The 17533-nt window shown below is 36.7% G+C and overlaps 2 protein-coding genes and 1 long non-coding RNA gene across 8 annotated transcripts; 1 reads left to right on the forward strand and 2 right to left on the reverse strand.

Moving 5' to 3' along the window:
* The first annotated feature begins 382 nt into the window (after window positions 1-382).
* LOC122277361 lies at window positions 383-3555 on the forward strand. Of its 2 annotated transcripts, XR_006228989.1 has the most exons (5): window positions 383-854; window positions 1235-1302; window positions 2546-2605; window positions 3042-3168; window positions 3251-3555. It is a non-coding gene; the product is annotated as an uncharacterized LOC122277361 (long non-coding RNA). The 2 variants fall into 2 exon arrangements; XR_006228988.1 differs by having other exon boundaries at window positions 383-1302.
* Window positions 3556-4816: 1261 nt separating this feature from the next.
* LOC122277520 lies at window positions 4817-7531 on the reverse strand. The gene is made up of 6 exons (XM_043087524.1): window positions 6685-7531; window positions 6452-6569; window positions 5864-6057; window positions 5601-5668; window positions 5369-5518; window positions 4817-5064 (listed from the first exon to the last, which is right to left on the reverse strand). Exons 1-6 carry the CDS (start codon window positions 7052-7054, stop codon window positions 4918-4920), a joined length of 1047 nt encoding a protein of 348 aa, XP_042943458.1. The 5' UTR covers window positions 7055-7531; the 3' UTR covers window positions 4817-4917.
* Window positions 7532-8358: 827 nt separating this feature from the next.
* On the reverse strand, window positions 8359-17227 carry LOC122277704 (protein BREAST CANCER SUSCEPTIBILITY 2 homolog A-like). Of its 5 annotated transcripts, none has more exons than XM_043087799.1 (20): window positions 16859-17227; window positions 16611-16745; window positions 14717-15733; window positions 14493-14617; window positions 14249-14403; window positions 13732-13854; window positions 13456-13653; window positions 13293-13374; window positions 13158-13208; window positions 12990-13065; window positions 12701-12812; window positions 12541-12612; window positions 10789-10987; window positions 10528-10710; window positions 10144-10286; window positions 10004-10066; window positions 9680-9890; window positions 9076-9243; window positions 8795-8978; window positions 8359-8700 (listed from the first exon to the last, which is right to left on the reverse strand). In XM_043087799.1, exons 1-19 carry the CDS (start codon window positions 17028-17030, stop codon window positions 8922-8924), a joined length of 3342 nt encoding a protein of 1113 aa, XP_042943733.1. In that variant the 5' UTR covers window positions 17031-17227; the 3' UTR covers window positions 8359-8700; window positions 8795-8921. The 5 variants fall into 5 exon arrangements, with proteins under 5 accessions (XP_042943733.1, XP_042943731.1, XP_042943730.1 ...); XM_043087797.1 differs by having other exon boundaries at window positions 8359-8657; window positions 14693-15733; XM_043087796.1 differs by having other exon boundaries at window positions 14693-15733.
* Window positions 17228-17533: the final 306 nt, after the last annotated feature.

Consider the following 17533-nt stretch of genomic DNA (forward strand, 5'->3'; position numbering starts at 1 on the left):
GGTAAATGATAATTATAATATGAAATGAAGACTACTGTCTGTAGTACTGCTAGTATATTGTTTATATAATTAAACAATATACTAGCTAGTAAGTAACATTAGATTTATTGAGAATTAAACAGTGATAAATAACATATGAAGCTAGTATATTGTCATTTATATAATTGGAAATAATTATTGTGTGGGATATACATGATAGAGTGACACCTCATCAATTATGGTTTAGCTCATGTATGTAAAACTATTTATCATACAAGCTTAAGTGAAGAGACTTGAGCACTTTATTTCACTAATCCAAAGAATTGAGATTTATCTGTTTTCATTCCTTAAAAATTATTTATCATACTAAGCCTTTAGTTTCTTAAAATTAAGGGATGCAGTAGGTAAACTTTTCACTACTTATACTTCAATTACCTAAAGTCACTGAAGTAAAAATTCTTCCTGTTTGTATTGCTTGGAACTATGAGGTTTTGCAGAGCACTTTACCTATGAGCATGCAGATAGATTAATATTTTTGGGAGTTGACTTCAAATTATCCATTTATCTATTCTTGAAAATTGCTTGAGTAGATTGTGTAAATAAATATTGTAGATTGTGTAGTTGTTTGTGTCCAGTTGTGTATACTGTGTTGTGGATTTTGTCCAGGTGTTTTGGTGGCCTCTAGTGACAGATAGTGTACTGATATTCTTTTCTTTCTTCTATTTTTTTTTGTCAATGTCTTTCTTTTAATGGTTAATGTATGGCAATGGAATTGCTGAAAATAAGAATCTCAGCTTGTTGGAACAATCTTCTTGAGACTGTCATGACTGGATATTTTCAGAGCTTGCCTTTCAGACGTAATTCATGTACTCTTAGTAAGTGTAGCTACCACACTTCTGTGTTTGACAAGGCTTTTAGCTTACGGTGCCTCAAAGTTTTCTTTATCAATATTTCATTTTAAAGTTAAATACTAAAATAGCCATTGTGGTTTGCCCATTAAATAGATTAATCCCTGAACTTTAATTTTTAACTTTTTACTCCCTAAACTTTTAACTTTGATCAAATCAATCATTCTGTTAATATAGCCACATCGAAGCCAAGTCACCAGCATTTTGGTTGACATGCTGATCCTGTAGCTATTGGTCAATTTGTTTCTTAAAAGCCAGCTTGACTTGGTGAAATTGGTAGCCTCATTATGTTTTGCAAGAGTCTCATGCTTTTTTAATGTTTCTTGTTTCACTGCTTAAATATGTAGTTAGGTGTGTAACCAAGTAGAGGGAAGGTAGAAACATGAAGAATTCATGCTATCTACTGCTTGAAGAGGTGAGATGATTTTCTGCCTTGTCAGCTTTAGTTTCGAGTATTTTGAGATTGTGAAAAGTACTTTAATATCACTCCATTTGGTTGATTGAGATTGCAGTACTTTATAATTGTGCTCCTTTCTTTCCCTTACTTTAGGGAGTCAAGGAATTTCAATTTGGTTAATTTCTCTCCAAGAGTTCGTCCATTATATCTTCACTGGTTTTCTCTTCTGCAATTTTCCTTCATTGACTTATCAATAGGAAAAGTTGTATTTTACTTATAAAAAAAAGGAACAGTTGTATTTTTCTTCCAACAATGTTGATGTAATGTATAGTTTCTTGTCTTTGTTTAACCTAAAGTGATCCTTCTGCTTCCAACTTTCACTTGGATCATGCTGCATCCCTACCATATTTGGTTTAAAAAGGGATCTTGCTTACTTTGTTTGTGATTTATCCAACAGATTGTCCTTATACAACTTTTAATCAATGTAATAACATTCATATATATATATATATATATATATATATATATATATATATATCTCTCTCTCTCTCTCTCTCTTAAATGTTACCATCTTACAAATATGCATAATATATACTTCACACAAGCATAATCGAAGTACCAATAGAAGGCACAAACCAGAAGCACAAGAGATCTAGAAAGATCTACACAACTCTGTGTCAAATTCCTATTGTGAATTCTCTTACTGTTTTCTTAAGTTCTACTAAGAATTTCTTCATTTCTTCTTACACAGCACTCCACCATTTAATCCCCTCATATGCTCATGATTAAACCTGTTCAGTAGCTAGATAATTGATCCCAAATAGAAGCAAAGTAGAAAATAATTTCATTCTGCAGCAGAGGAAATAAATCAGCAATAAATCAGTAGATTTAATACCTAAATCACTTAAAATTTCAGCCTTTTGTTTTTCAGTAGCTATATGTTGTTTCAAAAGGCCACTGTTTTCCATTCATAGTAATCATACCCAAATATATATATATATATATATATATATATATATATATATATCATATATAGTATCAAAACTTCTTCCAATTGCTGGTTCATTTTTCTGTATGTTTCTTGTTCAAAGAGTGTTTTTCTGAACTCCTTTTTTTATTAGAACAAAAGATCCATTGAATCACTCATATGATCTTACTCCAATCACCCTCAACATGTGGGGTGATTGGAGTAAGATCATATGTTGGTTATATTAATAGTTTTACTGATCAGGATGCAATCTTTCTTTCTGGCCTTGAGAAGAACAGGGAGGATGCAATATTAGAACTCACCAGTGTTCCCTGTGATATATGACTACAAAAGGTATGAATCTTTAATGTTTATGAAATTATAAATATTCTTGTCTCTTTTACCTGCCAATCATTTAGTTATTGTTATTTATTTACCCTTCTATCAATTTACTCTATTTTGTGTCAAGTTATTGGAGCTTTATTTGATTGGAAGATGTTGAGTTCATATTGTTCCTTTTACTGAGAGTACTGGCAAGTATTATGCAATTGTTTTTGAGTTTTGATTTTTGTTTGGCATGGAAGTAAGACGTTTTTCTTATGAAATTTATTTTTGGGATTGTATTTTGGTGTCAAGAAGTTTGGATTGAGGGAAAAAAGTCTAAGAGAATTTTCAAAACTCTCTATTTCCAAATAGATTTTATTTCTGCTTGGTGTTTAGTGTTTCATTTCTTTCTTTTTTCTTCCCCTGAAAATTCTATTCTTAATGCAAAATTCTATTCTTGATGCAGAACTGTTTTGTCTTTACCCCCAATTATCAATGGTGCACATTCAGCAATCACTCTTAAGACGAAGAATGTGTTCATTGAATGCACTGCTACTGATCTGACAAAAGCAAAGATAGTTTTAAACACAGTGGTAATCAAGAAGTTCCCAGTTGTTTCAGATTGTAATTCTGATTTATAGCTGATGATTGAAAGGTTTTTATCTGTTCTCTTAGGTGACGACCTTCTCAGAATATTGTGAAAGAAAGTTTGAAATTGAGCCAGTTGAGGTGATATATTCTGATGGGAAGTCGGTTGTTTATCCTGATTTATCTTTCTACAATATGGAAGTTCCTCTATCTTATATTGAAGTTTCTGCTTGCCTATGTACTGAACATATTTCTACTTGTTGTATATCAATTATGTACTGAACATATGATTCATGTAAGAGCTCCATTTGACTTGTAAGGAATAGACAGTTGTTAGTTGAAACAGTGTGCAAGTGGATTTGTATGAATGTATGAATATCTTGCAGATTATATGTAAGTGTAAAAAAACTATTACAGTTTCAGTAGTATTTTTTTTTTATTTTGTAATTGAGTATTTCCAGCGTTTAAAACTTGCTGCAAATAGTACCAAACTCACTGTAAAAAGTAACAAAAGCAGCGCTAAAATGATATGTTGCTTTTGAGGTACATCAATTGCAGCGGCTATAGATCAATTCCAGCGATTTTAAGTGTTGCAAAAAGTTACAAAAGCAACGAACCAACTGTAGCGCTGCTGTTGTTGGCTGGCTATTGCAGCGTTTTTTAATGATATAGCAAGGATAAATTTCGCTGCAATTGATCTATTGCAGCGCCAAAGCAATCAGATGGAGTGGCCTTTTGCAGCGTGATATTATTGCCTTTGCAGCGGTTTAAGAACGCTGCAAAAGAGAGTTTTTGCAGCGTTTCTCCAATAACGTTGCTATTGACCAAAAATATCACTTTTATACTGTCGAACATGCAAGGAGGGTAATAACGCTGCAATTGATCAATTACAGCGTTTTTTCAGTGTATTTGCAATGATTTTAAGCGCTGCAAAAGGGCTAATTTCTTGTAGTGGTAGAAGATAATCTTGCAAAAATATTAATAAAAGTAAGGATATATTAACTTAATTGTACAAGTCCCATCAAGTTTATATATACAAGTGACATTAATTAATAAACAAACTTGATTAGTTTTGTACAAAGTCAATTAATTTATTAAACTTTTAATAAATATATCCAATAAAAATTCAACAAGGCATGATTCATTTGCATCCGAGCACTTCAGATTTGCCCTCATGATGATCAGTTTGCTTCTGGAATATCAAATATAGTCATCCATATATATGGTATTCAAGAATACCAGAAGATAATCCTATAAAAATAATAATAAAAGTAAGGTTATACTAACTTTAAATAGTAGTCCAATATTGATCAAGTTTATACAAGTTGTGTCATTAATTAATATACAGGCCTGATTAATTTTTGTACATTTAAATCAAGCAAACTAAACATTTGCTGAATATATAACTCCCAATTCGATCAATGCAAATTCTACAAGAACAAAAAAAAATTGTGATCAAAATTTTATATTTTCGTCGGAAATAGTCTTTTTATTTACAAAATTTTGATCGTAAAAATCCGTTTCTCTTGTAGTAAAAGGTAAAATTATTCATGTACATTAACCTGATTACCCTCCCCCCCCCCCCCCCCCCTCTTTTCAATTAGTAATATTCATCTCAAAACAAAAATACAAGTGCATTATTTTTATATCCAATAACACAAAAGAAAAGGCCTCTCATAAATATATGCAAAAAATTGGATAACTCTAATTTCCATGATTTAAGCACAAAAGTACAATATATATTCTTCACGTGATCATCGTAATGTAACCCCACGACAAACATTGGTTAGTTCTTGCTCAAGTCTGTCAATTTCAGCTTGAGCATTTGCTCTTTCCTCTGCATTGATATTTGACTCTAAACTTGCTCTCAAACTTGATATTTGCTTCTGCAGGCTTTTAACCTGAAGCATACATGCATCCACTCATCAATATTATATAACAAGAGTAACGACTGGTACAAGTTTCGAATAGATAAATTTCATATAAATCTTTAATAAAAAAGTAGATTCCTCTAATAAAAAAATAATTTTTTTATACTTTTTAAGGTGAGTCCACTTTTTTAGATCAAATGTGTGAAAGTTATCTATTTGAAATTTATATAAATCTTCTCGTATAAGAAATAATACACAACTTATTCCACGCATTAATTGATGTCGATCAGAATTAAAAGAGAGTATATATATAGTACTGATCAGTGGCACAAACCTTTCTGTGAGGCCATCGATTCATTCCATCTCTTCGGCATATCTTCTTCAGAACAGTTGGGCACAGTTTCAATCTCTTAGCTGCTTCCTCTATAGGAAGATTGAAGTAAGGGCCCAACTCGTTTAGCGTTAACTTTCCCGCTCTTTCCCTCTGCAATACTACATAGAAATCGGAATCAGGAATAGAAAACTTCTTGAAAATGAGATCAGAGGGATATTGAAGAGGCAACAACCTGTGCTGCAAGGGAAACTTTATGTGTCGGCCCTGTGGCCTCTGGTTCATTCATTGGACGTGCTCCTCCTGAAATATATCCATTGAAAGCTCATCAAACGCAGTATCGCGTAAAGAAACCCAAGTGAATTTGCTAGATTACAAACATATTGATGATGATCAATTATCCACGTCCGCACTCTACCAATTTTACATGCATGGATATGGTGAATTAGAAGATATATATTCACCAGGCATGCAGCACGTATAGAGCGAATTACCAACCTGAATTCGTAGGGGATGGTTGAAAATTCAAGTCATCAAGAAGAACGTCGTCATCGTCCCATTCTAGTCCAACACAGAGGGCTTCATAATAATTCGCTAACGGATCTGGCACCATAACATAGCCCGCTATATTTTGCTCCAAACAGTACTTCATTAAAAACTGCTTGACGTCCTCTATGCTTTTCTTACAAAAACTGATTAAAACAAAAGATACAAATGAAAACTTTTCATCTTCTCCCAAACAATCCGTGGAAGTTAGTTGAAACAATTATATGTACATTCACTGACTAACTTATGAACAGAAACGTGTGTGCTTGTGTGTCTGTGTCTCAAGATACTGGGTTTGGTTAAACCGCCATGCATATATGACTTTCAAAGAAAAAGAAAAAAGGAATGCGAAAATTCTCAAAAGGGCCAAGGAAATATAATAGCATCAACCAGAATAACTTTCTAGCATGCGTTATCTCATGGCTTAAACAAATTAGTTAAAGAACGAATCATTTTTATTCGACCCATTAAGTAGTACTGGCCATATCCACCCATTCCTAGTTAATTAAAACGACAAAAAAAAAAAACTGAAAATCTTACTCAAACATCTGATACTGATTGCTCGAAGAATTCCCATAAACATTTTGCAGATCCTCAAGAACAGCATGACAGATCATACCGAGTCTTCCATGTATCTCAAGTTTCTTGGTATTGGTCCCTACAACCAGGAAATATATGTAGGATAGATTTCAGTGATGAACTTGATCAGCAATTTCAAATATATAAACACCAATTTGAAACAAATTCGCATGTAAAAATAAATAAAAAAATACCGTTACTGTAAATTATTTCTCTGAGCACATGGCAACAGCTACAATTAAATGGGATCGGTGCCACAGGCCAAGTGAAAAGCGGCCTCGCATTTCCATCATTGGCACTCTCCGAGGGGCCCGCCGCCTGAGACTTGTTCCCCGCTCCACTATTATTAGAGTCATCGCGCATATCCCCCGCAGCCGGATCCTCAGAGGGGTCAACATCTAGTAAATGCGCAACTGCCTCAAAATGGGGCGATGTTGGTAGAGCAAATGATGATAAATCGCCAAGAGTGGGGATGGAGTCGTTCATGAAATCGAAATTAATGTTGTCGGTCAATGGGCGATCGTGCGGATCAATGTACGGTACGATGGCACTGGGATCTGCCATGCTTGATTATTCTTCAGTGTGGAATTCTTCTCTTTTCTCTGTGATCTTTGGCGTAGATTTGGTAGCGGCCGGCGCCGAAATGAAAGAGCAGCGCCGCGCCGCGATATGGAGAGAAAATCGTCGTGTTGGGGGTCCCAAGCACCAACTCTCGCGGTTGGTACTTGAGAGTGAAGAGCGAGAGCGAGATAGAAACCGAGTGAAAGGTTTACTTCTGAACGAGTCCGAGGAAGTAAGGAGTTTCTGAAGTAGGGGGAATGACAGTTAGTTACCGTTAATAGTAGCGGATACCCCCCAACCGAATCGTTGTCCTGACGGTTCCTGCATCAATTAATACCACGTAAAATCTCTTAGAAAATTAGGGCTTGTTTGAAAGAAAATTTCAATCTCAAAATTCTTTTAAACTAATCATTACAATCTCATCTCGTTTTCAAACATCACTTCGATACAAATACTTTTAAACTAATCATTACAATTTACTTAAACTTTCAAACAAAAAATAAAAACCAATTCAACTTTTCAAATTTTTAAACAAAAATAATATTACAAAAACTATATTTTAACTTTATAATATTTTTTTTCAAATTTCTCTCTCTCATTTTTTAAAATCTAAGAAAATATTCAAACTATCTCACTATTATTCACAAACTATTTTACTATTATTCACAAAATTATCTTCTATCTCAAATTCTCAATGCTCAAGCTTGTCCTTGGTAAAACCCACTTTCCTTTGCTCGTGATTCTCTTATTGATCTTCATAGTTTTCAACTTTTCACGGTCCACTACAACGAACGTGGCATCCAGCAAATCCATGAAGAACCCGATCGTGTTCATCATCATCAAGAAGCTTCAATAGCCATATGTTAAACCAGATGGTTTAAGCCCAGCTCATGGTACACAACTTTATAAGCTTGGGACTTCTGGTTCAACTTACTCTTTTTTTTTTCTTTGTGCTTTTAAATTCTGGGTCAACTGTGGTGTCCTGGTTACTTCCTTTCCCGTTGTTCTGGTTTGAGGGTTTTAGTTCGTTTTCTTGGATCTCAGAGGTTTTGGATAGATTCATAAGTGCAACTCTACTAGAGACTATAGTGGTCGGAGAATTGCTCGGCTTGACCGCACGCTGGTCCATGGAGAGTGACTTCGGAGAGTTGTGGCGTGTTTTCGGGAAAATGGGTATTCGTCAATGCTTCGTATCCACTGTACAACGAGTCGCATGGGCCGATTGGATGGCTTCTAAAGTTGTCCCCTCAAGAAAAGAGTCTTTTAATTGTTACCATGTCCCATGGAAACATAAAGATAAATCCACCTATTGTATAAAACAAATATTATTGATTAGTTTATCATTATTTTAATACCTACATATTTTGTTCATTGACTTGTATAGTTGTTGCAGAAAAGCATCCATCCCCCCATACCCCTACTGAACATTAAACCAACCTCTCCTCACTTTCCCTTCAATCCAAAAGCATAAAAACACTTAGTTCTTACAGAATCTTTGTTTGACTTGCTCAACGAAAAGTGTAGACTATTCTTGCCCGATCAACCAACAAAACTTGTCAAATGATGGCATTGTGCTCAAACATGGAGATGCATATACCACTTTTCTCTGCATACACAGTCAATGCTAATTAAATATTGGCGATGAAGACCTGCAAATAAAATATATATCCAATCAAACGTCAATAATTTTAGAGTTCGAGTGCAATAAAGAGACTGACATAATAATTGGAACGAGAATTCTACCAGCAAAGTTAAGCTTTTCAAGCATTCCAGATAAGTAAACCGTAAGAGCCAGACACCCTCTGGTTGATGTCAAATAGAACATATAGAAGAGAATTGCTAGCCAATTTAGATCAGCTCCATTTGCCATCTAGCCCTTACAATCACCAATGATAAATAAAACCTTCTCTCTAAGCTTATCCAAAGTCTGCAAAAGGCACGCCAAGTACAGAGTATTTCGTCAGCAGAGCAGATGACATGCAGCAAATACTATCAATGTGATATTGAAGTCAGAAAATACAAACCAAACTAGACATTCTTGCCCATTTTTGCGTTAAGGAAGCTGCATTTTTTAGGTGAGAACAAGGGCGAGGATCAAGATTTAGAAAGTAGATTGAATTTTCTGTAGCTTCTGCTACCCAGAGATGATTCATTTGGTCCTTCGCTCTCTTGATGAGATTACAAAAACCAACCTGCAATGTGAAAACTAAGAGCTGTTACTGAATGGAATATTTAGCATTCTTCAAGTATCTTGTTCTTTACAACAAAAAGGCAACCAATCAGAAGTGATGCAATTAATACGGTGCCAAAAGGACTTCCATGTATGGTAAACATTCATGTTCTGAGTAAGGGATTCTCCTAAAGCCACACATTATTATTTGAATTTTTCAGTAGATAGTAATCTAGAGCAGGAATCGATTGCTTTCTTATTTAGTTTTCAGATTGTAAATTGTTTCAGTAGTGGAGCAATCAGTAATTCAATTTCCTGTACTCGCAGTTGAACTTAAATGTATCAGAAAGAACAAAGGAAATTCTAATGAAGATGCATATCTTTCTGTCAAATTGAATAAATTGATAAAGATAAATTCCAATACGGAGTTGACTGTGAAAGGAACGCCATATACTCACCGTGGATCCTGCAAGATTAGAGTTGACTGGTGCAAATGATGAATCATCAATGTCTGATGAGCAGAAGCTGATGGCAAGTAAAGAATTGGATAATTCCTCTGACCGTGACTCAGAAATGGAGCCATCCGTCACAAACACCCACTGTTTCCTTTGGTGAGGGTCTGCAAAAACCTCCCCCACGTACACTACGACCGCAGCAATATCAAACTCACTGAATAAGCCAAAGTAATATTAAGTTTATAACTTTTCTCTCTTTATTGCTTGAAAGAAACATAGACGAAATGAAAAAGTGTCAATACAGAAAGCATGAGATGTGAAATGCACCTGGAAAGTGGAACCTCACCCAAACCCGACAGTAAGACTGATTTGCGAGGACTGTGAAATCGCCTGCAGAGAAAGCTATTGAATTAAATTCAATTATTATTGGTGATTGTTTCTAATAGGCAAAGTAAATGGAAACTTACATAAAGTGTTCGGTTACTTGGGAAGATAAAGGCTGCCATTTGGTAGTGGATCCCCTGGCTTGCAAGTATAGGGTATTTGCATCAGAATTAATAGGTACAAGTCCTGCAACGGAATAAGCCTGACCCTCGGCCAGCTCATGTTGCTGTCACAATAGTAATTAGTTTAACTACAATCCTTATAAAGAAACTACATGCTATTCATGATAAGCATGCAGAGACACTAATGAGAGGAAGCAAATGTAGTCAAGGCTTGAGCACGGCCATATTTGCATGCAAACAGTGAACTGGGACAGAAGAGAGGGATATAGGGGTGGCAGAGAAGGGGGAATGAGCAAACTAGATATAAAAAAGGGACCAATCAACACAGAAAATTCTTGCATTCACCTGCTTGTCTGTTGGGTTCCAGATTGTTATCAACCCTTCTTTCGGGCTGTCCTTTCCGTGATAGATTTTATTTGTTAATCCAACCACTCTCACTCTCATAAATGGGGTGACTTCTCTCTCACCTAAGCCAGTACCTTCGAAAGCTTTCTTGATTGCTTTCTCCATGTCTGACTGCTTGGTTGCCTAAGTTTAGACAAGCCATGGTTAATGATCACATTCTTCATTCGGGTTTTTCAGTCAAGAAAAACATATGAAGCCCACCTCTAGTTTTGCTTGATAAGTAGCAAAAGAGGTTAGCTGCTCCGGACTCATCTCTGCCATTAATACTTCAGGTTCTGCAGCCGTCTCAAGTATCCTCAAAATTTTTGCTCCTTCTTCACTATCAGTGTCATTATAATTATTTGAATCTTTTGCGCCTCTTTGAAACTCAGAAACAATGCCCTCTACAACAGTAGATCGCCTGCAGCCAAATAAAAATCATAAAGAGAAACAAAACTACACCAATGCAAACAAATAAAATTCATAATAAGGCCACGTTGAATGTTCAAGGTCATGTAGGTCATGTTGAAGAATTAGACATCCTTTTGCATAATTAATAGGAGAACCATCTCAGAAGCTACCTAAGTCACGGCATACTTAGCGGCTATTGGCCAGCCAAGATGGCAAAAAGAGACGATTGTTAAATTAACCTTGGTCAACAGGGGTGGAAGGAAAGAGTTCAAGGCCTGTTTAATAGAGCTTCTCAGCACACCCAATTGGGAATAGTGTTTTCGTTGCTTACTTTTGTGGTTATTTGGCGATTGTGGCGGCATCGCTGTTTGGCTAGAATGGAAGGTATTTCTGAATCCCTCAACTCTGTTTTTAGCTCTATAATGTATTGGATTAAATATATTGCCAGCAATGTGAATAAAGTAAAGTGTTTGTCAAGTGTGGATAGAATTTTGCTTACCAGGTTGGGTGTGAAAATAGTGGAAACAAAAACTAGTAATGTTCAACTTGTAAAGTGAGTTAAACCCGGTAAGCTTATGTTCACCTTTTCTAAGTCTTTTGGATTTTGTTCTAATAATGAAAATGAGCTTCGGGAGGTTTTGGAAGGTATCATTCGGCGTAAGGAGTTGGGTTTATTTGGCATTGATATTGAATGTGATTCTTTGGTGATATTTTCTTGGATATTGGCTAAAGCTTGTACAGTTTGGTATCTTTGGGATTACTGGGACAAACTGTTGATATTACTAGATGAATTAGATTACACTATTAGTCATTGTTTTAGAGAAAGCAATAAAGTAGTGGATTTCCTTGCTCGTGAGAGGGCACTCGAGGTGAATAATATGGTTAGAGAGGTATCTCATTTAGGCTGTGAGGTCCGTGGTTTGTATAGGCTGGACTGGGTGGGATTGGTAGACACGTACTTCTTGATTTTGTTGGTCTTGTTATCTTCAGGCTTGTTAGATTATTGCACTGTTTTTATAGGCCTGTTAGAGTTCTGTCTATAGGCTTGTTTAGATTTGTTTATTGCTGTGGTTTTTGGTTGGGTTGTATTTGAGTGGTTTTTTATTTTCTTACTTGTACACCCACAAATGGTTGGCTTGTAACTACCGTTTTCCTTCCCCACAAGTGAGGGCTCATCGATAAACTTGGGATGGGGCCACAAGAACATGTGGTTACCAGCTCTTAGGAAAATAAAATAAAATTAAAATTCACAAAAGAAAATTTAGCACAGCTCCTTTTAGAAGGGTGCCATATTTATATCGGATAGATATTTCTTTACACTTTAAGATACATATTAGATACAGTGCATTTAGTGTACTGTACCCCACCCCATAGTGCATCCTGGTTCAAGTAGTGTAACATTGATATGGTAAACATACCTCAATGAAAAAGATCAAACGAGACAAGTATTTAAAATATGTGCTACAGAGAGATCTCCTAATAAATTGAGCAAACGCTATCAATGAATACTTTCAAGAAAGTAAATGATGTAAAATTGGATTGACAAGGAAGTACAGAAGTCACCTCTGATTGTACAATTGCACCATTTTACTCTCCATCCTCTCTGATCTCACAATAGATCCTCCATTACTTAACCTAGATGATAGAAACAGGAATATTTTCATCGTACAGAACACCATTAGGACTGCAGAAAAACTTCAATACAAAAACATTTTCAAATTACCTCTCCTTGTAGAGGAGAGGGTATATCCGTCTGACTCCAACTAAAGTCAGAGGCACGGGACCCCCATTACTCTTAATGCACCTAAATGCTAAAGGAGCACCAACGCCTTTACCTATGGAAATAGAGTTGAGGACCGAGCATTAGAAGGCAAAAAGCTTGCATATATGTTTCCCAACCATATAAAAGTGAGTGTGTGTGTGTGTGTGTGTGTGTGTGTGTGTGTGTGTGTGTTTTTGTTTGGTGGGGGGAAGTGGGGGGAAGGACCATAGGCACCCCAAATAGTGCTTACAGAATCCCAGTCGATCAGCCCAATGAGTTCTGTACGTCCCATTTATGTGCAATAGCAAACTAACTGTCCTTGACACCTGAAATTGAAGCAAAAACCTTTGACAACCCTCTAAAAACGGTAGAATCTCCAGTAAGTCAACTTTCACAAAAACATAAAACTAGTCAGAACCTCAAGGGGTGAAACAGGCCCAACCCAGCCGCATAATCCTGCTCCCCAGATCTTCACGGGACAAAATACACTCTGAGCAAGAGGCAATTCCAACAGAAATTTTCTAATCAAAGAAGATGGAAATGACCATATTACCCGAAGTTTCTGTCCCACAAACAGTTTTCCAGCAGCAAGCTGCTTTGATAGCTGTGCGTCCAAAACAGCATCCATTGCATACCTGCGAGACAAGATAATGCTACATGCCAAAGAACTTCAAACATAGTATAGCATCAGAAACGGTATCCAGGCATTTTCTTACCACCCATCAGTTAGTTCAACTTTTGTTGCATTACTATTTTGAGCCCCAGTTTCTGCCACGGAAGAAGTATCATTCTTCAGATCACAATTTGAGCAAACTGCTGAAATGCATAGAACCATCATCAAAGAAGGCGATGCATCCCCTTCCAGTATTCTTTTAATTGCAGAGCGGTGGCCGTGATTGACTTCTCTTTCATATCTGTGTAAATGAATAAAAATTGTTCTCATGTCCTACACACCCGGGGCTTAAAGTTTAACTAATATGATAAATAGATACCTATACTTCAATTCCTCGAGCACATTGGACATGGTAAAAAATTTTCCAGCAGCTTTAGAGGGATAGTATCTCTCATAACATGCTAGTTTCCAAACAATCCACTTGTAGTGATTTATGACCCACCTAGATTGACACAATGCAAAATACTACACAAAAGATCAGATAAATTCTAAATTAATAAAAATTAAAAACAAAATGCATTAACAGCCACACTGCTGGCCCCTGACCCATTAAAAAGCATAGAAGTTCCATGGTTGTTCATGTAACCAAATTCAAAGTGCAAAAGAACTCCAACAATCCATATTACCGGACCCCCTGTTCAAAACCTATGGGGGAAGCCCTACTCTATATCATCTGGAATGATATGTTATATAAAGCTAAGTTCATCACCAAAGTATGTATAGATCAATATTAACATCTGCAAACCAAGATGCAGTGTAACTTCAAAATTTTTCTACCCACCCACAAGTGGGGAGGGAGATTATAGGGAAAAAAAGTATATATAGTGGGAACTTACTCTTTTGAAGCATATTGCTCTAATCCTCCGGTCCGAGCCAACATGTGGAAAAAAGCTTCTGGGCCAATGCAATTTAATCCAGTTTCATCACGAAAAGTATACTTTTCTGCATTAGTTGATTTGATGCATCTGATCTGGTCTGACAAAACCTCTGACTACATTCATTTGAATGAGTAAAATGGTGTTAGAGGCATAAGCAAAAGAAACTTTAGACGACAAATTACAGTAGTGACAGTCTATGTACCATATTCTGGTTTGACGGAGGTACTTTAATAAATTCCTTAACATACATTCTTGGAATCTTAAATGGGTAGCGTGAGGAAATTCCAGTTTTGCAGCATGAAGGTTCAGATGTTGAAGTAGATAAACCTGATGGAACATGTAGCTTAATTTAGGAAGCCAACAAAAACAAAAGTCTACTTAGAAAACCTGCATGAATTTTACCATTGGAAATAAATGGAACAGTACTATTCAAAGGGGTGGAAAATTTGGAGCTGCGGGGCTTTTTAAATGGAGAAATAGAACTTTTCCCGAGTATTCTCTTTACAGTAGTTATCTGTCCATTATTTGTACAAGCCGTGCCAATGGTATTTGAAATATCAACCAATGGCCTGGCTGGTGACCGTCCAAATGAATTAATCCTTGAACCGACACCATTAGCCAAAGAACTTTTTGCTACTGTGTCGGAACCACCTTGGCCATCACTTAACCGCTTCCCAAGAGAAGATGCATTACTGTTTAACCTACAAGCATTGCCATGGTGAACAGCATCAAATTCCTTGATCAAGTTATTCCCTGCAATAATATCTTCTGACTTGACGGGCAACCGCCCTTGATAAGAAGACGACCGTAATGGGGATATGAAAATATTTGGCATATTTTTGCAATTTTCCATTTTCTCATGAGAAAAGGGAGTCCGAGGATCATTTCCCTCATTTGATGAAGTATCAGTCAATCTTGTCTCCTTTGAAAAAGAAAAAATTGAATCATCTGCATCCCCTTCATTCAAGAAAGTTCCCAGCCCTGGTTCACCAAGAAGGCTCATTGCACGTTTCAGTGCATCACCAGAGACAGATAGAGATCTTCCACCAGCAGTTTGGAACTTGATTGGAGGTGGTTTGAGAGATGAACTATGCATTTCGGGTTGCATAACGTTTGGATTTCCATGATTCTTCAATCTACTTCCTCCTGAACCAATCTTAGAAACAAACAAATGTCTTGGAACTGACCTGACATCCTTAATCACACTATCGTTCACTCCCTCTCCCATTTCTAGAGGAGATAAACCTCGCCACCCAAATGGCGTATTTGATTTTGCCGAATGTTGATAGCCTTGAGAAACGCAATTATCAGTATCTTCTTCCAATCCCAACAATGTCTTGGCTCTAACCAGACCATCTGAAGATATATTGACAGTTTTACCAGAGCCAGTCTGGAATAGAGAATTTGAGGAATTACATCCATTATCTCTAGCTAGCACTTGGCCTGCAAAACATGCCATGAGATCACAAAAAATGTCTACAAAAGACCAATATAGGACTAGAGTTATACGTCAGTTATACATCTAGTATTAGCAAAACAATGTCGTTCTCTTCAATCACTAAGAAACCAAACCAGATGAGGGGCATAAAAGCTAGAGTTGCAAATTCTCAACTATTTTGGCTTTCGTAAGGGAAAAAGTGAATATTAAGCTTTCATGCTTGTGGGGATGCGATTAAGTAGCGTCTTTCAGTCTCTTGAGACACATATAGCACAAAATGTCAGCCCCCATAACAAAAATAAGATGTAATGCCCCAATGGAAGGCCCAAACCACATGGCCTATACTCCAAAAGGATTAGTCAATGATACAATTGGAGCCCCATTGGAACCTTATAAAGAGTACAAACTTTTCCTTCTCAAGTAATGTGAGATCTCATACACCACTTACCCATATCCTTATCATATGGGGTATTACAATCTACCCCCCTTAAATTCCCGACGTCCTCGTCGGGCCTATTTGTTGTAGGTGGCACGGCTCAAGTCCCACATTTCTGGTTTGGGATAAGCTCTGATACCATTTGTAACGCCCCAATAGAAGGCCCAAATCATATGACCTATACTCCAAAAGGACTAGTCAATGTTACAATTGGAGCCCCATTGGAACCTTATAAAGAGCACAAACTTTTCCTTCCCAAGCAATGTGGGATCTCATATACCACCTACCCATATCCTTATCATATGGGGTATTCTATAAGAGAAATCCCACAAATTTTTATATGCTTCACCACCAAAACACGGGTTTTTCTGGTGGAGGGGGAGCAATCTATCAAAAACTGTTAATTTTAATACAGAACCTGGAAATAAAATAAACACAACGCGTACCTGTATCTTCGCCAAGAACAGATAATGCTTTCGCTATCGAAGACTGTTTCACGGTGACCAATTTTCCCAATCCAGTTTGGAATGCCGGAAAGCTCCCCGCACTTTCACCGCGAGTATCCAGAAGCTTAGAACACCCTGTGGCGAACCAACCAAATTCCATGACACAAATTAAGCCATAAAACACAAGCATGAGAGCTAACTCTATGCATTCGTGGATATATTTATAGATAGTTGGGGTAAGAGATTGCCTTGGAGCAGGAGATCGGACATGGAAGGCAGACTAGAGCTAGTGTAGTGACTGTAGATATGATTAGCATTTGGTGAATCAGAATCACCTTCGGGTTCGATTTGGGGATTTTGGTCGGAGGTTCCCCACCGGAAGCTGTTGCCGGCATCGGAGAATATCTGCCATGTAGACATTTGCCGGCGTCAGCCGGGTTATGGAATTGAAATTAGGGCTTCTTGCGTCGGAGGAGGAATTTTTAAAAGCGTTTTATGGCTTTGTTCTGCTCTCAGCCATTAACAAGAAAAATTTAAAAATAAACATTATTGATTTCTATTTTCTATTACTATTTTGAGAAGAGAAGGCGGGAAAGTTAAATTTGGAGGGCAAAGCCGAGTTAGCTCAGCAGCGAATCAGTGATGAGGGACCATTGGGAGAACGAGGCAGTCGCAAGTACCCAAACCTCTTGGTTCGATTCTGGGCTTAAATGGGCCTAAATGTTATAGAGGCCTCGGCTCGTATTTATCTGGCCTTGAGTTTGAGGCAAGCCCAGGGATAATGGTTATTCTTTTATTGACAATTTGGTACGTTGACATTTCAATATCAAAATCAAAAAATTAAAAAAATTAGTAATGTTAAATAAAATTATGAATGGTATAAATATCATGCATTTTTTGAAAAAAAAAATAGTGAAAATTAT

The sequence above is a fragment of the Carya illinoinensis genome, chromosome 9 (genome assembly GCF_018687715.1).
Source record: "Carya illinoinensis cultivar Pawnee chromosome 9, C.illinoinensisPawnee_v1, whole genome shotgun sequence".
Classification (NCBI taxonomy): Eukaryota; Viridiplantae; Streptophyta; class Magnoliopsida; order Fagales; family Juglandaceae; genus Carya; species Carya illinoinensis.

Excerpts from the sequence above, each read along its gene's own strand:
- LOC122277520 (XM_043087524.1), bottom strand. The coding sequence starts at position 7,054 with ATGGCAGATCCCAGTGCCATCGTACCGTACATTGATCCGCACGATCGC. Across the intron at positions 6,570-6,684 it reads AGAAATAATTTACAGTAACG|GGACCAATACCAAGAAACTT; the intron begins GTATTTTTTTAT and ends TCCTGGTTGTAG. Across the intron at positions 5,669-5,863 it reads ACCATCCCCTACGAATTCAG|GAGGAGCACGTCCAATGAAT; the intron begins GTTGGTAATTCG and ends GATATATTTCAG.
- LOC122277704 (XM_043087797.1), bottom strand. The coding sequence starts at position 17,030 with ATGTCTACATGGCAGATATTCTCCGATGCCGGCAACAGCTTCCGGTGG. Across the intron at positions 13,654-13,731 it reads CTCGAGGAATTGAAGTATAG|ATATGAAAGAGAAGTCAATC; the intron begins GTATCTATTTAT and ends TCATTTACACAG. Across the intron at positions 10,067-10,143 it reads CAAGTAACCGAACACTTTAT|GCGATTTCACAGTCCTCGCA; the intron begins GTAAGTTTCCAT and ends CTTTCTCTGCAG.